At 31.5% G+C, this 23,508-nt stretch overlaps 1 protein-coding gene across 2 annotated transcripts in view; it reads left to right on the forward strand.

The window, feature by feature from the left end:
* The window catches only part of LOC134692780 (zinc finger transcription factor lin-29-like), an 80,177-nt gene extending 68,965 nt beyond the window's left edge, over nucleotides 1–11,212 (forward strand). For both annotated transcript variants that reach the window (XM_063553310.1, XM_063553309.1), the window contains 2 exons: nucleotides 76–260; nucleotides 6,467–11,212. In XM_063553310.1, the coding sequence (XP_063409380.1) occupies nucleotides 76–260; nucleotides 6,467–7,396 (1,115 nt within the window). In that variant the 3' untranslated portion in view covers nucleotides 7,397–11,212. The remainder of the gene's footprint in view (nucleotides 1–75; nucleotides 261–6,466) is intronic.
* The last annotated feature ends 12,296 nt before the right edge of the window (nucleotides 11,213–23,508 follow it).

The raw sequence follows: 23,508 nt of genomic DNA on the forward strand, positions 1-23,508 counted from the left end.
CTTAGAAATCAGGAAACTTAATCCCCCCCCCAAGAACTATAACTCATTAAAGTATGTATTTTTACTATTTTGCAGGAGAGAAACCATACCGGTGTTCATTTGAAGGTTGTGACAGAGCCTTTGCTCAAATGGCTAATCTCCATCATCATATGAGAAACCATGACGAACATCTCAAAAAGTCTCAGACCAAACAATTCCAATGCATGATCTGTCATAGGGCATATACCAACGAAAGTAGTCTCAAATCTCATATGCTCAAGGTAAGTCAAACATCTCATAGGGCCATACCAACGAAAGTAGTCTCAAATCTCATATGCTCAAGGTGAGTCAAACATGTCATAGGGCATATACCAACGAAAGTAGTCTCAAATCTCATATGCTCAAGGTGAGTCAAACATATCATAGGGCATATACCAACGAAAGTAGTCTCAAATCTCATATGCTCAAGGTGAGTCAAACATATCATAGGGCATATACCAACGAAAGTAGTCTCAAATCTCATATGCTCAAGGTGAGTCAAACATGTCATAGGGCATATACCAACCAAAGTAGTCTCAAATCACATATGCTCAAGGTGAGTCAAACATATCATAGGGCATATACCAACGAAAGTAGTCTCAAATCTCATATGCTCAAGGTGAGTCAAACATCTCATAGGGCATATACCAACGAAAGTAGTCTCAAATCTCATATGCTCAAGGTGAGTCAAACATCTCATAGGGCATATACCAACGAAAGTAGTCTCAAATCTCATATGCTCAAGGTGAGTCAAACATCTCATAGGGCATATACCAACTAAAGTAGTCTCAAATCACATATGCTCAAGGTGAGTCAAACATATCATAGGGCATATACCAACGAAAGTAGTCTCAAATCTCATATGCTCAAGGTGAGTCAAACATGTCATAGGGCATATACCAACGAAAGTAGTCTCAAATCACATATGCTCAAGGTGAGTCAAACATGTCATAGGGCATATACCAACGAAAGTAGTCTCAAATCTCATATGCTCAAGGTGAGTCAAACATGTCATAGGGCATATACCAATGAAAGTAGTCTCAAATTTCATATGCTCAAGGTGAGTCAAACATATCATAGGGCACATACCAACCAAAGTAGTCTCAAATCACATATGCTCAAGGTGAGTCAAACATGTCATAGGGCATATACCAACGAAAGTAGTCTCAAATCTCATATGCTCAAGGTGAGTCAAACATATCATAGGGCATATACCAACGAAAGTAGTCTCAAATCTCATATGCTCAAGGTGAGTCAAACATATCATAGGGCACATACCAACGAAAGTAGTCTCAAATCACATATGCTCAAGGTGAGTCAAACATATCATAGGGCATATACCAACGAAAGTAGTCTCAAATCTCATATGCTCAAGGTGAGTCAAACATCTCATAGGGCCATACCAACCAAAGTAGTCTCAAATCACATATGCTCAAGGTAAGTCAAACATGTCATAGGGCATATACCAACGAAAGTAGTCTCAAATCTCATATGCTCAAGGTGAGTCAAACATATCATAGGGCACATACCAACGAAAGTAGTCTCAAATCACATATGCTCAAGGTGAGTCAAACATATCATAGGGCATATACCAACGAAAGTAGTCTCAAATCTCATATGCTCAAGGTGAGTCAAACATCTCATAGGGCCATACCAACCAAAGTAGTCTCAAATCTCATATGCTCAAGGTGAGTCAAACATATCATAGGGCATATACCAACGAAAGTAGTCTCAAATCTCATATGCTCAAGGTGAGTCAAACATATCATAGGGCACATACCAACGAAAGTAGTCTCAAATCACATATGCTCAAGGTGAGTCAAACATATCATAGGGCATATACCAACGAAAGTAGTCTCAAATCTCATATGCTCAAGGTGAGTCAAACATCTCATAGGGCCATACCAACCAAAGTAGTCTCAAATCACATATGCTCAAGGTAAGTCAAACATGTCATAGGGCATATACCAACGAAAGTAGTCTCAAATCTCATATGCTCAAGGTGAGTCAAACATATCATAGGGCACATACCAACGAAAGTAGTCTCAAATCACATATGCTCAAGGTGAGTCAAACATATCATAGGGCATATACCAACGAAAGTAGTCTCAAATCTCATATGCTCAAGGTGAGTCAAACATCTCATAGGGCCATACCAACCAAAGTAGTCTCAAATCTCATATGCTCAAGGTGAGTCAAACATATCATAGGGCATATACCAACGAAAGAAGTCTCAAATCACATATGCTCAAGGTGAGTCAAACATCTCATAGGGCCATACCAACGAAAGTAGTCTCAAATCTCATATGCTCAAGGTGAGTCAAACATATCATAGGGCATATACCAACGAAAGTAGTCTCAAATCTCATATGCTCAAGGTGAGTCAAACATATCATAGGGCATATACCAACGAAAGTAGTCTCAAATCTCATATGCTCAAGGTGAGTCAAACATATCATAGGGCATATACCAACGAAAGTAGTCTCAAATCACATATGCTCAAGGTGAGTCAAACATCTCATAGGGCATATACCAACGAAAGTAGTCTCAAATCACATATGCTCAAGGTGAGTCAAACATATCATAGGGCATATACCAAAGAAAGTAGTCTCAAATAACATATGCTCAAGGTGAGTCAAACATATCATAGGGCATATACCAACGAAAGTAGTCTCAAATCTCATATGCTCAAGGTGAGTCAAACATGTCATAGGGCATATACCAACGAAAGTAGTCTCAAATCTCATATGCTCAAGGTGAGTCAAACATGTCAAAAAAGGCCAACCAGTGAATTAAAGAGCACATAAAGATGTGGCGGTGCTAAACATTTATGTGAGAGTTCAACCCTCCCCTGACCTGGGACAGGTGTGCATCAGCACAACATAAGAACAAATTATAACAATTAGCTGAAAAGATTTTAACTCATCAGATGCATATAAAGCAGAAAAACGCACAGAACAGTTCGTTCAAAGCCAATAAAAAATAATTTAAAAAAAACATGTATCACAATTGGGTAAAAGAAGAAGAAGATTTTATAAAGTCAAGACTAATCAAAAGAATATTTTAAGCTATTAACACTGTCTAAAACAAAAAGTTGACAATTTTTTTTATTTATTAAATTAATGAAATCATAGAATGTCAGCATTTAATATTTTTATTTGAGATATTTTATGTTGCTTAAATTTAAGGGCAAAATGTAGGCTATCCTGGCTCCAAATTGTTTAGTTGCAGTAGAAAATATAACATGTACGATATTAATTTGAAAATGGTCCATGATAAATATCAAATTCTATGTAACAGACAGTTTTAATACTAAGTTCAAGCTGAGAAAACAATTACAACTTATAGATAGGGAATACTAATAAAAAGATATTCCATATTACTTCATGTGCTTCGTGTCCATTAAGATATATTGAAAATTGCATATGATGATGGAAGTTTTTAACGACCTTGAATGGCATGGCATAGGCATAGTTTTTAATATGACTGTGTTTGTGTGTCGACTTGCAAAAAATTATTAGTTAATCCAAAAGTCTTAACTAACAAAAAAAGTTGCTCATTATGGCGTTGTTTTAATACATAGAAAACAAAACAGATATAAGATTAATGCATTGAGACTGAGGATAGTTTTCCATATCACATATTTTTAGTTGGGAGTTATTTCCCCTGACACCATGTCACAGACAGTTTTAATATTATTATTCTTTTCATGGTCACACACGTTTAATATAATTTGTCGTATTTGATTAATCAAATTAAAACATGAAAAGAACAATTAATCAAGTCTGTTGAAAGGGTGAGGTTTAATGAGAAATGTTCATGATAAATATTTATATATATAAAAAAATTGTATGAAAGCAATAGGCCTATATAAAAATGTAATTGATTTGTGAAGAAATTTAAGCACATTGACCTTACATGGCTGCAATGTGAAACATTATTCTCAATTTAGATTACATTTATTATTGCGATTTTGTCATTTTAAACTTAAATGCGATTTTTATTTTTACGACTTTGAGAAAGGTCCTGCTTAATTCATATAAAATATTACAAAATGCGAGTTTTAATTATTGTGCTTACAACTCTGTCGCATTATTCGCAATAATAAAAACCTCACAATAATTTGTGAATTTACAGTATGTCAATCAAGAACTCTTTGTAAACAATTAGATACGATATCAATATCATACCTGTGAGTACATACGATATCAATATCATACCAGTACATGTATTCATATCGTATCTTATTGTCCAATCATTCTAATCATTTACTGTGCTTTATTTTGTAATTCATTTGGTTGTATACCCTAAATTTTGGGCACCATGATTGGTTAACAAAATTATCTATAGAGTAACACCAATAAACAGATAGTTTAGAATAATGGAAGGGAAATAACTCTGATTCAAAAATAAGTCTTTTCACTTTTTTAAGTGCCAGTCTTTGTAAGAATCAGGCAATTTAGTTAAAAATCAAAACATGATCAGAAAAACCCATTGAGCTCATCAATATATTTAATACTAACCATCATCCTGAGTTAAAAATGATTAGTCTTTCGTTTGTGTGTGTCTGGTAATATCAAATAACTCGGTTAGAAAATTGGTTAGAATGATAGCAAATAACAGAGTTATCTCCCCTTATTCGTTAATTTCTAGTGCATTTCAACCAAATTGTATCTTCTATTACCAGAACAGAAAACAGAAATGAACGTTATTTTTGTGCATAACTGCATATTATGAGCTGAAATCAATGTCAAATTGGGTGGTATTTTTTGGTCATGTTTTCACCACTGCCTGATTCTTAGGCAGACTGGCACTTTAAAATTAGCAGCCAATCTATAATGCATTTTATTTTGTGATCATAATAATCATTAATTGTAGGATAAATTGTTTGTAAAATATCAATAGTATTATTATAGATAGCTTTATTTCTAGAAACTAAATTCAAAACTTTCTTATATAGCTTTTTTAGGAATTTTAGTTCCATTTTTTTTTAAAATTTAAACGATTGAATTTATCAGGTAAATTGGGGGGACATAATCAAGAAAAAAGTAAGCTTCTAACAATCTATTAACAGTTTATGACGATAATGAATTTAAAGGAATTGTAAAAACTATTAATTCAACTTGAGTTAGTTTTTTTTAACAGGTTGTTCTGGTCCAAGACCACAATTGTCGTCCCTTGCTTTTCGTTGTTCACAAATATAGTACCTAGTGTTGACAGTGGGTTACCTGCCCTCAAGTTTTATTCCCCTTCCAAATTTATTTCTCCATGTTTTAAATGCCTCAAATTACAAGTACGGGGGTGAAATTACACTGTAAAAAGATTTGGGTCCAGAATTTTAAAGGAAAGTAGTGATTTGGTCTAGGTGAAAAAGGTTAAAAATAAGCACTTCGGAAGCTGTCAAAAGATTTCAAGACGCCCTAAACATAAAATTGTCCATATCTTGAATTAGAGACGATGAAGTTTTCTATAATTTTGATATAATTTGTCCCAAAAGTAGTTTAACACACTTTGAGAAAGCGCAGGTGGGATTTTTTAAATTTTCATTTATGTTATAAAAAGAAATGCACTACGAATTAATTATGGTCTCAGACCTTCTGGTAGATTGATATTTTTTTTTAATTTGTTAATTTTCATTGTAAGCTACTTTATAAAAGCACTCATTTTGTGATTAGATTTTTTAAATATTATCTAAACAGAGGCAATTAAGTAGATCTTTACCTCAACAATTTGAAAAAAAAATTAACAGTTCACCTTTAACATATTTAAAAAAATTATTACAGCTAATGTTCTAAAGGATGTAAAGCAAGACTAAAAAGTTAGCTTGCCTGCTTTGTTTATATATTGTATAATCATTAGGATAACACCCAATTAAATTCATATATTATATATACATGTAAAACTATGCCTATATATATTGTTTAAAGATGTCAATCTTATTTACAAAGCTTGTATAAACAATTATACAAGCAAAGCAAGCAAGCTAACCAAAGTTTTGCTTTACATGCATTAGGAAATTAGCTGTAAACAACCATTCTTATTGATGTTCATTCCATATCATTTAAATACTAACTTTTTAATAAATATTTGTAAGGGTTCCATGATGTAATTTTTTGAAGTGATGGAAAATAATAGAAATGAAAAAGATGTGATATGATTGCCTTATGCAATTAACTCTTCACCAAAGACCAAATGTTACAGAAATTAACAGCTATATGTCACTATATGGCCTTCAACAATGAGTTTAACCCATACTGCATAGTTTTTCAGTTGTATTATAGTCATAGCAACAGTCTGAGCATAATTGTATAAACAATTATTTTTGAGAAATAGTGGTATAAAGTGGGAAACAAATTTACTGAAACCTTTTTCCTGTGGATGCATAACTTAATTTCGTCTGGATTAGATGTAAAAATCAGTGACTAAAATCAACTCTCTTTTTTTACAGATGCATGTTCATCTAAAGTCAATAGATGGTGTTCAGTCAGATCTTATCAACCGAATTCACAAACCAAAGCCTACACGATTACCTAGCAATGGTATGTCTAGCACTATAGATCTTACGTCAGAAGAACGTGATGTGAACTCTGGTGACAGAATGGATGATAGAAGGGCAGACAACTTTAGATTTACCAATTCTCCACCACTAGATAGGGCATTACATCAAAGAAATGACGAAGTTGCCAGATTCGCTCATCTTGCTGTTGCCAAAAGATTTGATCAAACAAAAACCAGTGAATTTAGATTTAATAACAAAGGCCCTGAGAGCATGGAAATAGATAACAGGGGAGATAATTATAGATTTACTGACAAACGTTTAGATGAACGTGATGCACATAGAGCAGACAACTTCAGACAATCTGCCGATCGACTAGATACACAAAGAGCAGATTTTAGATTTCCCGATAAAAATGCAAACGACAGACTGCAGGATCAGCAGCCGGAGAATTATAGACTTTCTGAAGAAAATCTAATTGTACGAGCAATGATGAGTCGTGATCAGCAGAACCTAGTGTCCAGTAATACATCTTCTCTGTCACCAGCAGACACACAGATCAGAGGTCAAGAGGTCAACAATAGGTCAAATGTCAACTTAGCAGATAATTCAAGAAATAGAAATGGAAGATTGAGTTTCCCCCCTATGATGCCATTTGATTCCCCTAGGGTTGATTTTTTTCAACGACCCCCTCCACTAGGGTCCCAGTCTCCAAGAGCCAACAGCTTTATCAATGATATTCAACAATTCAACAAACTTAATGGTCATGGTAGCCTACCTAGCAACCACACCAGTCAAAGGTCAACATTTGATCACATGCCACAACCAACCAATCATATCAGTTCTTCATCATCGTCTTTTGTCAGCCAGCAACCCATGTAAAAAAGAGATTAACTGAACTATTTCAAACTATTTGTATAACTTTTTATTAGATTTTAAAAGTAACTAGGTTACAACACCAGCATTGATGTTTTATAAACTATAATGTAATGCTATTTTGTACTTAGGAATGTTAAGCTGTTGGTATTTTATCTATTTTTGTGTTTATCTGCAAAAATATCTCAACATAGTCATGTCAACACAAATATCATGAAAAATACTAATTTCTTATTTGTTACTAGAAACCATTCAAAAGAAGAAGGTCTAGTTTACCAGTGTCTTGCTGTAATGTTGGATAAAAACCATCCAGACAGACTCTAAATAAATCTTATTTATTATGAATAATGAAACCACCTTTTCCAATCTTTCACACAGATACTTCCTGTTAAACTATACTTTGAATTTTTCCATATGTTGAAACAACATAAGAAAAGTAATCACTCTTTTCTAAAACATTACTCAACAAAATGACTTCATATTTATTTAGCAGCTGGACCATGATGAGTTCTGTTGTGTGTGTTCTCTCCTGAACTGACCGATACCTTCTTGACCTGTTACCAATACTTTGAATTACAAGGTACGCCTAGCTATATGGTTATGTTTCGAAACCAAATGAGTACTTGGACAATACTTACATGTATGGTCGTGAAGATATAAAAAAATCATATGGTCTGACCATGAGCATATGGGTTGTTTAAAAATTAAATAATGATTGGCATTGAAAATGTGTGGGTAAATTAAGAATTTCTAAAAATGAAAAAGTGGAATACACATTTGTTCAAAAGCTCATATGGTCCTTAACAGTCATAGAGAAAGGAGTAAAAGACCTTAAAAAATAACCAGAACTTCTTTTTTTAATGGTTTATAAGTTGTTGTTTATGTATAGTTTTTGTTGTTAAACAAAAATCAATTGCAGTTCAATGAAATTGCTCAATTTAAATGTTTTGTTTAAAAACTAAAATTTTAATCTTGTTATAATCTTCAATGGTAGAAGGATTAACTTATTAAGTTATCTGTACATATGTCACATGACTAAGTTATCTGTACATAATGTCACATGACTAAGTTATCTCTACATATGTCACATGACTAAGTTGTCTGTACATAATGTCACATGATTAAGTTATCTCTACATATGTCACATGACCAAGTTATCTGTACATATGTCACATGACTAAGTTATCTGTACATAATGTCACATGACTAAGTTATCTCTACATATGTCACATGACTAAGTTGTCTGTATATATGTCACATGACTAAGTTATCTGTACATATGTCACATGACTAAGTTATCTGTGCATATGTCACATGACTAAGTTATCTGTACATATGTCACATGACTAAGTTATTTGTACATATGTCACATGACCTTTGTGGAAAGCAGCATGTTTTAATTATGTTCAACATTTTATGTAATTATGCAGTAGCTTAAATTAAATTTATTAATTATATTTTCTGGTCGTAAATATGCATGAAATAATTGGCCGTTTCAGAATTTAATGCATCCTGGGTAATATTTTCAAAAGCATACACCAAAGCGTTTTGATTGGTTTAAAACGTTATAAACAATGGAAATTCAACCAATGACTTAAGGTTATTTTCACTTTGGGGTACGAACAATGAAATTACCCATGATGCTTTAGATTCTGAAACGGCCAATTTCTGCTAGATGTTAAGGAAACAACAATTAATCAATCAGAAAGTTATGATGTGAATAGAAAAAAAGTTTTTGTTAACTGTAGATTGTATATTAGAACTATTTTTTGGTCCCTCATATCAATTAGAAAAATTGGCAGCATCACCTTCAGACTTCTTAAAATTTGAAGTCAGTTAATCAGAGGCAGATTAAGGGGTGGCGAGTAAAGCCCCTTCTGTGGGGAAAATTAAGTTGAATATTTAGGGAAACACTGAAGCAGCCCCTTCTTAGGCAGTCAGTACCCTTATGAAAATTTCTGAATCTGACATGGTAATAAGATTTTCCTTTTTCAAATGGAGATGGAGAAAAATATTTAAATAACAAATAATTTCAGCACCTACAACATCTCTTTGATGTAAATATAAAAGGACCAAGCCACATGGCTCCATTATTAGTCATAGATAGATATGATTTTGTAACATATAAGACAAACATAACTTTTTTTTAATAATTCTACATCAATTTATAAGAAAATGGCAAAAATGAAAATAAATGTGATAATCAGATTGAATAACTAAAATTTAATCATTTGACATACATACACTATGTTTACAACTTAATTTTTTCCTTACTTTACTAGATGTATATGAGATATTGTTTTTTAAAACTGCAATGCTTCTGTTATTGGCTCTTGTGATTAAGTTTGATTGTGAAAATAAATGTAACTTTTTTTAGCTCACATAGTCCAAAAGGCCTGTTTGAACTATTGTTTGTCACATGATTCTATCATTCATCACCACATGCATCTTAAAGATTTGTTTTCCACTTGAGTAACTGTATATAAAAAAGAAGATGTGGTATGATTGACAATGAGACAACTATCCACAAAAGACCAAAATGACACAAACATTGACAACTATAGGTCACCGTACGGCCTTCAACAATGAGCAAAGTCCATACCGTTTCTACTCAACTGTTCGGAAAGTACTATAATTGGTCCCTTTCCACAATAAAGCCTAATGGACCAAATATTAATAAATGTTCTTCCCTTGAAAGTTATCACAGAACCTAGATCACTAGTAAGGATGATTTCCTTTTATATCACAATAGGGTTTTTATATGTAGCTCCCTAAAAGGATCTTTTTTTTCTAAAACCAAACAATTTTAAAATGACTTTTTCAACTTGTTCCTCTTTTAGGAATAGGTATTGATTCAGATGTATTATCTTTCACAACCGAGTGAGTTAATCAGTTTTAAGATTCATTTTCGATTAAGAGATAAGATTAAGAAAATCAATTTAATGTATCCAAACAAAATGGTGTTTTGGACTGAAAATATATTTACCAGATAGGAATTAGTCTGCAGTGGCTTCTCTGGTTTGATTGCATTTTGTGAATATTTTTTATTTGTGTAACTGCATGGGTGCTTATATTAGTTTTATCAACATATTTTTGGGAAAAGTGTATGAATATTTCTCATATGATTTGCATAATTATAAGAATCTCTTAATACTTTATAATGATTGGTTAGAAGACCTTGTCATGTAGGGATTTTTTTGGCAGATCATTTTTGTTTTTATGGAACTTGTTTGCCAGACTACATTCATTACCAATATATTCAAAATGGCTAATTACCTGTGATGATTCCATTATCATACTTGGGATCTGCAGAGGTACATATGTTATGTATATATAAAAAATAATAAGGATCACCACACATTGTTTGTTTATGGGTGAATTGGTTCAGTTTACACACCAATGAACTTTAACTACAGAACAAAATGTGTTTTATCCTATTACAATATATGTTTAAAAATAAATGGGAATTGCCTGATCAAATAAAACTATAAATTTGAAGTTATTAACTAGTCACCTATAGCAGTAAAGTTTATTATTAAAAATGTTTTCTTTCCATCATTAAATCTTTTTAATGATGATATTTATTATCTCCCTTTGCTGGGGGATTATTATCTCCCTTTGCTGGGGGATTATTATCTCCCTTTGATTGGGGATAGTTGATAAGTAAGCAACTTTTCCCATCATCCCAAACTTGCACAAAAATGAAAGTTACTTTAGAATACTTTGTGGTCAAATATTACATAGGTGGATCCAGTCTCCCCCTTTTCATAGGAAAAATTTGGTTGATTATATAGGGAATCACTGGAGCAGCCCCTCCTTGTGTCAGTCATTGCCACCTTTGTGGAAAGCAGCATGTTTTAATTATGTTCAACATTTTATGTAATTATGCAGTAGCTTAAATTAAATTTATTAATTATATTTTCTGGTCGTAAATATGCATGAAATAATTGGCCGTTTCAGAATTTAATGCATCCTGGGTAATATTTTCAAAAGCATACACCAAAGCGTTTTGATTGGTTTAAAACGTTATAAACAATGGAAATTCAACCAATGACTTAAGGTTATTTTCACTTTGGGGTACGAACAATGAAATTACCCATGATGCTTTAGATTCTGAAACGGCCAATTTCTGTTAGATGTTAAGGAAACAACAATTAATCAATCAGAAAGTTATGATGTGAATAGAAAAAAAGTTTTTGTTAACTGTAGATTGTATATTAGAACTATTTTTTGGTCCCTCATATCAATTAGAAAAATTGGCAGCATCACCTTCAGACTTCTTAAAATTTGAAGTCAGTTAATCAGAGGCAGATTAAGGGGTGGCGAGTAAAGCCCCTTCTGTGGGGAAAATTAAGTTGAATATTTAGGGAAACACTGAAGCAGCCCCTTCTTAGGCAGTCAGTACCCTTATGAAAATTTCTGAATCTGACATGGTAATAAGATTTTCCTTTTTCAAATGGAGATGGAGAAAAATATTTAAATAACAAATAATTTCAGCACCTACAACATCTCTTTGATGTAAATATAAAAGGACCAAGCCACATGGCTCCATTATTAGTCATAGATAGATATGATTTTGTAACATATAAGACAAACATAACTTTTTTTTAATAATTCTACATCAATTTATAAGAAAATGGCAAAAATGAAAATAAATGTGATAATCAGATTGAATAACTAAAATTTAATCATTTGACATACATACACTATGTTTACAACTTAATTTTTTCCTTACTTTACTAGATGTATATGAGATATTGTTTTTTAAAACTGCAATGCTTCTGTTATTGGCTCTTGTGATTAAGTTTGATTGTGAAAATAAATGTAACTTTTTTTAGCTCACATAGTCCAAAAGGCCTGTTTGAACTATTGTTTGTCACATGATTCTATCATTCATCACCACATGCATCTTAAAGATTTGTTTTCCACTTGAGTAACTGTATATAAAAAAGAAGATGTGGTATGATTGACAATGAGACAACTATCCACAAAAGACCAAAATGACACAAACATTGACAACTATAGGTCACCGTACGGCCTTCAACAATGAGCAAAGTCCATACCGTTTCTACTCAACTGTTCGGAAAGTACTATAATTGGTCCCTTTCCACAATAAAGCCTAATGGACCAAATATTAATAAATGTTCTTCCCTTGAAAGTTATCACAGAACCTAGATCACTAGTAAGGATGATTTCCTTTTATATCACAATAGGGTTTTTATATGTAGCTCCCTAAAAGGATCTTTTTTTTCTAAAACCAAACAATTTTAAAATGACTTTTTCAACTTGTTCCTCTTTTAGGAATAGGTATTGATTCAGATGTATTATCTTTCACAACCGAGTGAGTTAATCAGTTTTAAGATTCATTTTCGATTAAGAGATAAGATTAAGAAAATCAATTTAATGTATCCAAACAAAATGGTGTTTTGGACTGAAAATATATTTACCAGATAGGAATTAGTCTGCAGTGGCTTCTCTGGTTTGATTGCATTTTGTGAATATTTTTTATTTGTGTAACTGCATGGGTGCTTATATTAGTTTTATCAACATATTTTTGGGAAAAGTGTATGAATATTTCTCATATGATTTGCATAATTATAAGAATCTCTTAATACTTTATAATGATTGGTTAGAAGACCTTGTCATGTAGGGATTTTTTTGGCAGATCATTTTTGTTTTTATGGAACTTGTTTGCCAGACTACATTCATTACCAATATATTCAAAATGGCTAATTACCTGTGATGATTCCATTATCATACTTGGGATCTGCAGAGGTACATATGTTATGTATATATAAAAAATAATAAGGATCACCACACATTGTTTGTTTATGGGTGAATTGGTTCAGTTTACACACCAATGAACTTTAACTACAGAACAAAATGTGTTTTATCCTATTACAATATATGTTTAAAAATAAATGGGAATTGCCTGATCAAATAAAACTATAAATTTGAAGTTATTAACTAGTCACCTATAGCAGTAAAGTTTATTATTAAAAATGTTTTCTTTCCATCATTAAATCTTTTTAATGATGATATTTATTATCTCCCTTTGCTGGGGGATTATTATCTCCCTTTGCTGGGGGATTATTATCTCCCTTTGATTGGGGATAGTTGATAAGTAAGCAACTTTTCCCATCATCCCAAACTTGCACAAAAATGAAAGTTACTTTAGAATACTTTGTGGTCAAATATTACATAGGTGGATCCAGTCTCCCCCTTTTCATAGGAAAAATTTGGTTGATTATATAGGGAATCACTGGAGCAGCCCCTCCTTGTGTCAGTCATTGCCCCCCCCCCCCCCTTCCCCCTTACAAAAAGTTCTTGATCCGCCACTGGATAATATGTTTTTGTACAGCATAAGAATTTGTAGTATGCATGCTTTTTATAATGGGATTTGTGACATCACAAAGCATTCTTAATAGCAGGATAACCCATGAGACAAGCTTGGGTAATGATTGAACAAATGAAATTATTTGCTGACATCATAAAAGTATACAAAAACATAACGTTCTGTATGACTGCCACTAGTAACATGTTTATATATATATATATACTATTTTTAACAGAGTCACCATAAAAATTTGATATAATGGATGAAACAGCTGGTTTTCAAGTTCATTTAAGTATAAGTTGAATAAACAAATGGTGCAGGTAAAAATATAAGAAGGGTTTTTGCCATGAATATAAAATTGCATGGCTATAGCACTTATTTAAAGACTTTTAGTGCAGTGTTCAATTGTTTTGCTGACTTAACAAAACTTAAAAGACAATTTTAATAGAACAAAAGATATTTGTACTAGATGATTATAATATTGATAATATTTTACATGCTTTGTTAGAATTTTAAACTTTTCCTATTTTTATATTGAGCAGATCTATAGATATATATTGATCTCTTTTAAAGTAGCAGCATATAATGATGTTGATTGTCTTTCTAATTTTTTTTAAACATTCTAATTCTCTTTCATACATTAGCATGGTTAGGAGATAAATTTACTCATATATTTTTTTGTTTTAATATTTTATTTCCTTATAAAGGAGAATTTTGCATTTTTATGTTCATATGTGTTTTGTATATATTATTGTTACCTAGCTTGGACGAAATTACGGAAAGAAGCAAATTTGTTGCAGTCAAAAATTGATTGTATATTTGTATATCCCCCCTTTTTTGTAAATATATTGTAAAAGTCCATTGTAAATCCTTTATCTGATAAAGGTAAATGTTGTTCTTAAAAGAAAACACTGTGTTATTGTCCTTGTTAATAGTATATGTATTGATGTTAAACATCTTGAAGATTATTTATTATTGAAAATGATTTCTTTGACATTATATATTCTATTTATAGTTCATCTATATATAGAAGTTTTAAAACTTTTTGGTTGTTATATTGTATACAATGTAGTGCTATTTATGTTTGTTATAAATTTTGTATTTCTATATATATATATATTATTGGATCCGATGTTGATAGATGGTTTTAGAAGCTCATTTTGATGAAGTTAAACTAGAAAATGAGTCAAAAAATGATTTATGTACATACTTGTATGTATATACCAGTTATATATTAGATCCTTAACAGTATATTACTTTTGAAATCGGCTGATTGCTCGAAATTGCGAAAAATCAAATTGTCATGAGCTTTTAGACAAATAGTAAAACAGTCGATTACAGTGAACAAAAAGTCTTATAGAAAAATCAGGAACATTTTTAAAAGTCTTGCACAGAGGCGGATTTAGAGGGTTTTTCAGGGCCCGCCCCCCCCCTTTTTTGGCAGTATGTTGGCTCCCCTTATCAAAATTTCTAGATAAACTACAATAAAACTTAAGAATGAAGTTATTTAGTTGAGTTTTATTGAAAAAAAATAATAGATCTGCTAACATGTGTTGTGTTGTACGAAAAAGCAAATATTTGTCGTGAAGAAAATCTATTGATCTAAGTAAGTTGATGATGTCAAAGATTTTATAAGATTTTTTATACTACAGGCATGTTGTTGTCTTTCTTAGTCTGATTTCAAAAGTAATATATAATTGTATGAAAGAATGGCAAAACTATGAAATAGATTGTTTTTGTACAGTAATTTATTTGTTTATCTATAGTGCTGAATATTATCTTCAAAAGATAAATGTATCCTGCTTTTACTGTAAATAATGGTGTAAATGTATAGCTACAGTAAAATCTTTATATACAGTCTTATTTTGTGTTCCTTGTATAAATGATAGGACCTAGTATTGGGGTGGAGTTATCAAATCAGTCACACATTTATGTTTAGTTTGAAATCAATGATGATGTTCAGATATTAATCTACAAGTTTGTTTCAAAGAGAGATAGAAGTTGTGTATTAAACATTCTGAAAGAAATTAGAAAACACCCATTTTTTTTTTTTTATTTTGTTGATTTATTTTTATACTCTTTTTTTTCTTCTTTTTTTTTTTACTTGAGGAGCAAGCAACTTTTTGAAGCACTTCATGGATTTAGTTTAAAAAAAGATTACAACATATTTTCTTCTCCCACAAACACTTAAGGTTGATGTGTTCTTAAATTTTGCTTTGTGCTTTGGCTTTTGTACTCCCAGATGTTACAATATTTTTTTTATTAATTTTTAGGTAAAGATTTCATAAAATGCAATCATAACCCTATGGTACTGACTTGATTTGTAAATCTTCATAAGTTAATCACTACTTTTGAGATGCACAAAATATAGTGCATTGAGTCATAACATTCGAAATATCCTATTCATGAACATTTATATGCTCAGATATCAGGTCAAAAAATAATGTTACACTTGGCAAGAACATTTCATAGCTTTTGCAAGGTGCAGGAATCTAATATATGTTCTTAAAATATTACAGCCGATTTCATTGAGTGTGTAAGCATATGTATTATCTTTGGTTAGCTTGCTTGTTAGCTGAACTGTGAAGTCATAGTAAGGTCAGGTATACTACCCTCCTTTCAAAGTAACCTAGTCCAACAGACAGATAGTTACTCTTAAAGGAGGGTAGTTAACCTAACCTAGTTATGACTTCATGGTTTAGCTAGCAAGCAAGCTAATCAAAGATATTACCTTTGCCTAAATGCTCAATGCAATTGGCTGTAATGATGTCATTGTTAAAGTAATCTTTAATAGTTAGAGTTATCTTCCTTTGTCCAGAATTTTAGTGGAATCAACTACAACTTTCTATATAATGCAAAATTTTATTTTACCTCTCAATGATTAATGATCTTTAACATCTTTCAATGATTGAAAAGGAAAAAAATATGTAATGTCAGCCATGTAGTTGAGAGGAAAAATAAAGAACTGAAGAAGGCCAATGACCGAAACGTCTTGAGAAATTGGTTTATTTAAACAATTATATAAAGTATGTTCCCTATTGGAATTTTGAATACAAGGATCTCAATGATTAATTAAAATCTTTATTCTTCAGGGCTTACTTTGATTCTAGGTTTGTGATAAAGATCTTTTGGATTTTTTTGTGTGTTCCAATTGAAGAAATTCTGTACATGTAAAGTGCATTTCCCTTGATAAGATTATGGTTTTTAATTACAACATGAAATTTAAGCCATAGCCATCAGAAATGCATTACACATTCATATAACATATAGTACTCCTTTAATAATTGTTTAAAGACATCTTACTGAAATTGACCAATTTTGTTTTAATACCGGTGATGTTGCTTTAAAAGTTTTGACTTTATATCTGGATTTTACTGTACTGTTGGAAGTGCTTTATACTGTCATGTTAGTTTATATTTTTATGTGTACTGGAAATCAACCTACTGTGGATTCATTATTATTCCTTGGATACCATTTTTTTCGTTTGTTTTGTGTTCAGAGGCGAACCACAAATTCACAAATGTTCAACGATTTACAAGTTTTCATAAGGCTTTGTATGAGATTGACAAAACCATGAAATCAAAAATCTATGAGAATGCAAGTTTTCCTCAATCCCAAAAATTGGTAGCCATGAAAATAAATGAATCCACAGTACCAATTGTTTAAATTTTTCAAGTGAAAACTCCAACATTTTAATACAGATAAATCAGTTGTATGAATAATGATATTGAATATGTAGAAAATTTTGAACATATTATTCTTAATATTTATGAATGACTTAAAATTACAAACAAAATGACACTCAGATACCAAAGTAAAAAAACGAATATCCATTTTGAAGATTTAATTTAAATATAGTGTTGTGTAGTAATAAACAAACAACTATAGAGAAAAAAGTAATAGTTATTACATATTATAAATTGTCAGATTAATATTTGATGCCTAAATCTGTTATTGATATTTACAACTCCAAGAGAAGTTTTTATTAATATTCTGATATCTTAAGGAGGTAGACCTAGGTTGAGGGAAATAACTCTTAAAATCATCAGTACGTTTGTGTCAATCATTTTTTTCATAAATATATTCTAAGCTTCTATGTTACATAGATTATTTCAATCTGTTTCAGGTAAATGCTTAAAATACGTTGATAAAACTTGACTTTTACAAACACATAACTAATTTAAAGAGTTATCTCCCTGAACCAAGGTCTAACACCTTAAATAATAAGTATTTAATTTTTCTCTCTTGTTTTTCATAGTCAGTCATGATATTCTTCCTTTTAATTTGGGGAAATTTATCTAAAGTTAGAAGAAAGAAAAAATGTTATAACCTACTGATAGAGTTGTTTCATTGGCAATCATACCACATCATCTTATTTTTATGTTGAAGGTAGCAAGACAATAGACCACTTTTGAGTTCATCCATCACCGGAAAAAAACTCGTCAATTATACACACCTTTATTACGTAATTTTCCAGATAAAGGGGGTCACCTAACTGTATTCCTGCACTATTTACGTTCATCAAGCGTCTTAGTGATCATCAATGTGCAGAATAAACTAGAAATAATGGTTGTTCTGTAGGTATTTAATGAAAATTCCCTGATGACAGCAATGCTGATTGTCAATTTTGAGAATTCAATTTGCCGAATAATTCGTACCATATAGAATTATAGTTTTCCAACCACTCGCTCAACCAGAGACATATATACACATGTATATATGTCTCTGGCTCAACATTGGAATGGATGTGACAACGCCCCATAACGCACAAATGATGTTCACTAAAACCAGAGTTTTTGACAGAAATTCATCGAACTCGAAAGTTGTCTATTAAATTGCTATTATTCTACATTGATTTTATAATTTATTCATTTTTTAACAGATATAGCCTTTTTTACAAAGTTTTAAAGTTGTTTCTTTTGATAAATATGACTATATTCCATTGTAAAAACTTACATCACTATAAAATGTATGAATTTTTAGTGAAAAAAGTCCAGTTTCTTGGTAAACAAGGAACTCTTTTATTAATTAAGATTATTTGAAAAAATACTTCTCAACGAAATAATTATATTTCCGTTTGTTATGTTACTATGGTTACTGATTGTTTGTATTAATGTTTGCTTGTCTGAATGTAAGAAAATAATATTAGATCTATTTCAGTATGATTTATTCTTGAGTTATCCTTGAAAATAGATATACAATGTAAATTGTAAAATCATAGGACACCTACAAAAAAAGAGTATAACATTAAAATACCAGACTCCAAGGTAAATTCAAAACGAGGAAGCCCAAAAAACTAACAAAATTACAAGCTATCAACCAATGGAATGAGTGACAATTGCAAACAACCTACATATTCCTGACTTAATAAAATTGAGAATGGAAATGGGGAATGTGTCAAAGAGACAACAACCTGACCATAGAAAAAACAACAGCAGAAGGTCACCAACAGGTCTTCAATGTAGCGAGAAATTCCCACACCCGGAAGCGTCCTTCAGCGTGCCTTAAGACAGGTATTTTCCAAAGAAAATGGTGAAAATGGTGAAAACCTAGTTAGCTAGCTTAAATTCCAGCAGAAGAATCTCTATATTGTTGTTGATTAAATAGAGGGGCGAAAGATACCAGCGGGACATTCAAACTCATAAATTGAAAATAAATGTATTAACTCTTTGGTTAAAAAAGAAAATTAATAGACACAAAACACAACAGCATCTAAAAAAGGCCAACAGTTTTCATCTAATTATAATGAAAATGTATGTCATGGTTATATCAGAAATCTGAAGATGTTGAAATGTCTTGCCTGTTTAACTTATGACTGAATTCATGTAGAAAGTCTGTATTATGAAAGTTTTACTACAAGTATCACATAAACTTGATGTTATCAATGATCCATGAAATGCTTTTTATAGCCGACTCATGGACTATGTGGTATGGGCTTTGTTCATTGTTGAAGGCTGTATAGTGACCTATTGTTGTTAATTTCAGTGTCATGTGGTCTCTTGTGGAGAGTTGTCTTATTGGCAATCATATCACATCTTTGTTAGATGTACATCTACAAATCATTCAATACACCAAATTTAGTGGCCCTATCACTTGTACTACTTGAGAATAAGTTCAAATCACAAAAATCCTTATATTGACGATGCAAAAGACAATGAAAATTATCAAGGTTATATAACCATGCCATGCAGACATGTACACCTAGCAATCATTTCATACACCAAACACAGTGGTCCTATCGTTTATAGCACCTGAGAAAAGGTCCAACCACAAAATCTTTACATTAACCAATGACCATGAAAATGACATCAAGGTTATATAAACCATGCCAGACTGATATTTATAGTTCCTTTGTATGTTATAATGTTACACCTCTGTCCCAGGGAGAAGGTTGCCATCCTGCTTACATGTTTAACCCAGCAACATTTTGTATACATGTGCCTATTCCAAGTCTGGAGCCTGTGATTCAGTGGTTTTTTGATGTGTTACATATATTAGTTGTTTTTGTTAATAATTTGTACATAAATTAGGCCATTAATTTTCTTTTTGAATAAATTTACATTTGTCATTTTAGGGCCTTTTATAGATGACTATGCAGTATGGTCTTTGCTCTTTGTTGAAGGCCGTAAAGTGACCTATAGTTGTTAATTTCAGTGTCATTTAGTTTCTTGTGGGAAGTTGTCTCATTGGCAATCATACCACATCTTCCTTTTCATATGTACACCTAACAATCATTCCATACACCAAACACAGTGGTCCTATCACTTATAGCACCTGAGAAAAGATCAAACCATAAAATCTTTACATTAACTAATGAACCATGAAAATGACATCAAAGTTATATAAACCATGCCAGGCAGACACCTAACAATCATTCCATACATCAAACACATTAGTCATATCACTTATTATTATAGAACATGAGAAAAAGATCCAACCACAAAAATATTTACATTGACTAATGAACCATGAAAATGAGGTCATGGTCATATAAACCATGCCAGGCAGACACCTAACAATCATTCCATACACCAAACACATTGGTCATATCACTTATAGCACCTGAGAAAAGATCCAACCATAAAAAGTTTCACATTGAACAATGAACCACGAAAATGAAGTCAAGGCTATATAAACCATTCCAGGCAGATACCTAACAATCATTCCATACACCAAACACATTGGTCAAATCACTTATTATTATAGAACATGAGAAAAAGATCCAACCACAAAAATATTTACATTGACTAATAAACCATGAAAATGAGGTCATGGTCATATAAACCAAGCCAGGCAGACATTTACACCGAACAATCATTCCATATACCAAACTGTGGTCCTATCACTTATATAACCTGAGAAAAGATCAAACCACAAAATCTTTTCATTAACTAATAACCACGAATCTTAGGTCCGAGTACACAGTTATTTCGTAGTGCATTTCTTTTTAAAAAATAAATGAAAATTAAAAAGATCCCACCTGGGCTTTCTCAATAATATTTTTACAGTGTGTTGTACAACTTTTGTGACAATTTATATCAAAGTTATAAAAAACTTCATCAGCTCTAACTCAAAATATGGACAATTTTATGTTAAGGGGGTCTTGATATCTTTTGACAGCTTCCGAAGTGCTAATTTTTTACCTTTTTCAGCTGGACCTAATCACTAATTTACCTTAAAATTTATTACCCAAATTTTTTTACAGTGTCATTTCAACTCCCTACTTACTATATGAGGCATAAAACATGAAGAAATAAATTTGGAAGGGGTATTAAAAAATTGGCAAGTAACACACTGTCCGCACTAAGAACTATATTGGTGGACAACGAAATCAAAGGACGATAACTGTGTACTCGGACCAAATGAGGTCAAGGTTATATAAACCATGCTAGGCAGACACATAACAATCATTCCATACACCAATAACAGTGGTCATATCAATAGCACCTGAGAAAAAAATCCAACCACAAATTTGTTTACATTGACCAAGGAACCGTAAAAAAGAAGGTCAAGGTCATATGAACTTTATATGCAAGACAGACATATACACCTGACAATCATTCCATACACCAAATATATAGTTGACCTATTGTTTATAGTTAATGATAAACTGATATATGCACAAAATATCATCATTGACCAAGGAAGCATCAAATGAGGTCAAGGTCTTTTAAATCAATGAAACCTACCAGACAAACATCTACATATTACAATTATTCTCGCAGCAAATTGGATAAAGGATATTGCTTATTCTGTAACAATTTTTGGAGGACATTCTCCCCTAATAATTATTTAATCCAAGTGTTCCAAATTGTGAAGTTGAAATTTTACGGACGCCATCACGAGTTGGTTAACCATTATGGAATTACTGTTTCACAGATGATATCAGATATGTTCTTTACGTGGTAACTACAATCCCCTTCACTTTTCATGAATGTGACCTACCGAGTTAGACAATTTACGGGTTTGTAATAACATAAGCAACCGGACGGGTGCGATATGCGGGCAGGGTCTGCTTACCCTTCCTCTTTGTTTGGATTCATGTTGCTTAGTCATAAGTTTTCTATGTTGTGTCTTTTGTACTATTATTTGTCTGTTTGTCTTTTTCATTTTTAGCCATGGCGTTGTCAGTTTGATTTAGATTTATGAGTTTGACTGTCCCCCTGGTATCCTTCACTCCTCCACCTAATAATAAATAATTCCACAGTGATGTTCTATCCTTAGAGAACTGAAGGTCCATATTTATCCCAAGCATTCACTCCCTTCAAAAAAATTCACCAATTAATAAAATTTAAAATAAGAAATTTGATTAATTTTTATTAAATATATAGAAATACTAACTATAACAATATAACAAATTATAAACATAAGGATGGTCAGTAAATAAATAAAAGCTAACATGAACAGTAAGAATAATTAATAAATCGTTGTACTACTTTGTGTAATAATTATAATAAATTTATAATATTTCATAACATACTAAAAAATATAAATCTTCATCAACATATAAAAATAAAGCATGGCATATATAAAAATGATTAAATAATAATGAAGGGGACTTTTGTTCATCTAATTTTAAAACATAAAATTAACATACAAAATATTTTAAATGCAAAATTCAACACATTTAAAACCAGATGCTTCGCAGGGCGTAGCTTTATACGACCGCAGAGGTTGAACCCTGAACTGTTGGGGCAAGTATGGACACAACATTCAAGCTGGATTCAGCTCTAAATTTGGATTGTGATTAAATAGTTGACACAGCATAGGTTTCTGACACAGAATGAATGTGTTCTAATGAACTTAAAATTTTTGTTTTCTCTTAGAGCAATTCACTATGCTGTTCAATATTAATCCTCTCAAAACACTGTTTGAAGAAATTTTCTTTTTATTTATGAAATTTCAAATGAGAAAAATTGAACCCAATTTTTTAATCACATCCCCCTTTCCCTTATTCCAAAACTAATCTCAATTAAAAATATTCTAATGGAGTTTGCAACAATAACTACTCATTTAAATACATCATAAAATATTAAGATGTAAAAAAACTGCTTGTTATCACTGAATGGTAAAGATTATTTAAATTTATCAGTTGGTAGTAAAAAGTGAATATACATTGTATATTGTATATAACAAAGATTTAAGTTGATTCTGGACAAAGAAAGATAACTCCAATTAAAAAAAAATTCTTGCAATAAGATATTTCTTGCTTACTATTTTGGACAAAGAAAGATAACTCTAATTAAAAAAAAATTTGCTATTTCACAATATTGTGAAATTA

Source organism: Mytilus trossulus, chromosome 12, assembly GCF_036588685.1.
Source record: "Mytilus trossulus isolate FHL-02 chromosome 12, PNRI_Mtr1.1.1.hap1, whole genome shotgun sequence".
NCBI lineage: Eukaryota > Metazoa > Mollusca > Bivalvia > Mytilida > Mytilidae > Mytilus > Mytilus trossulus.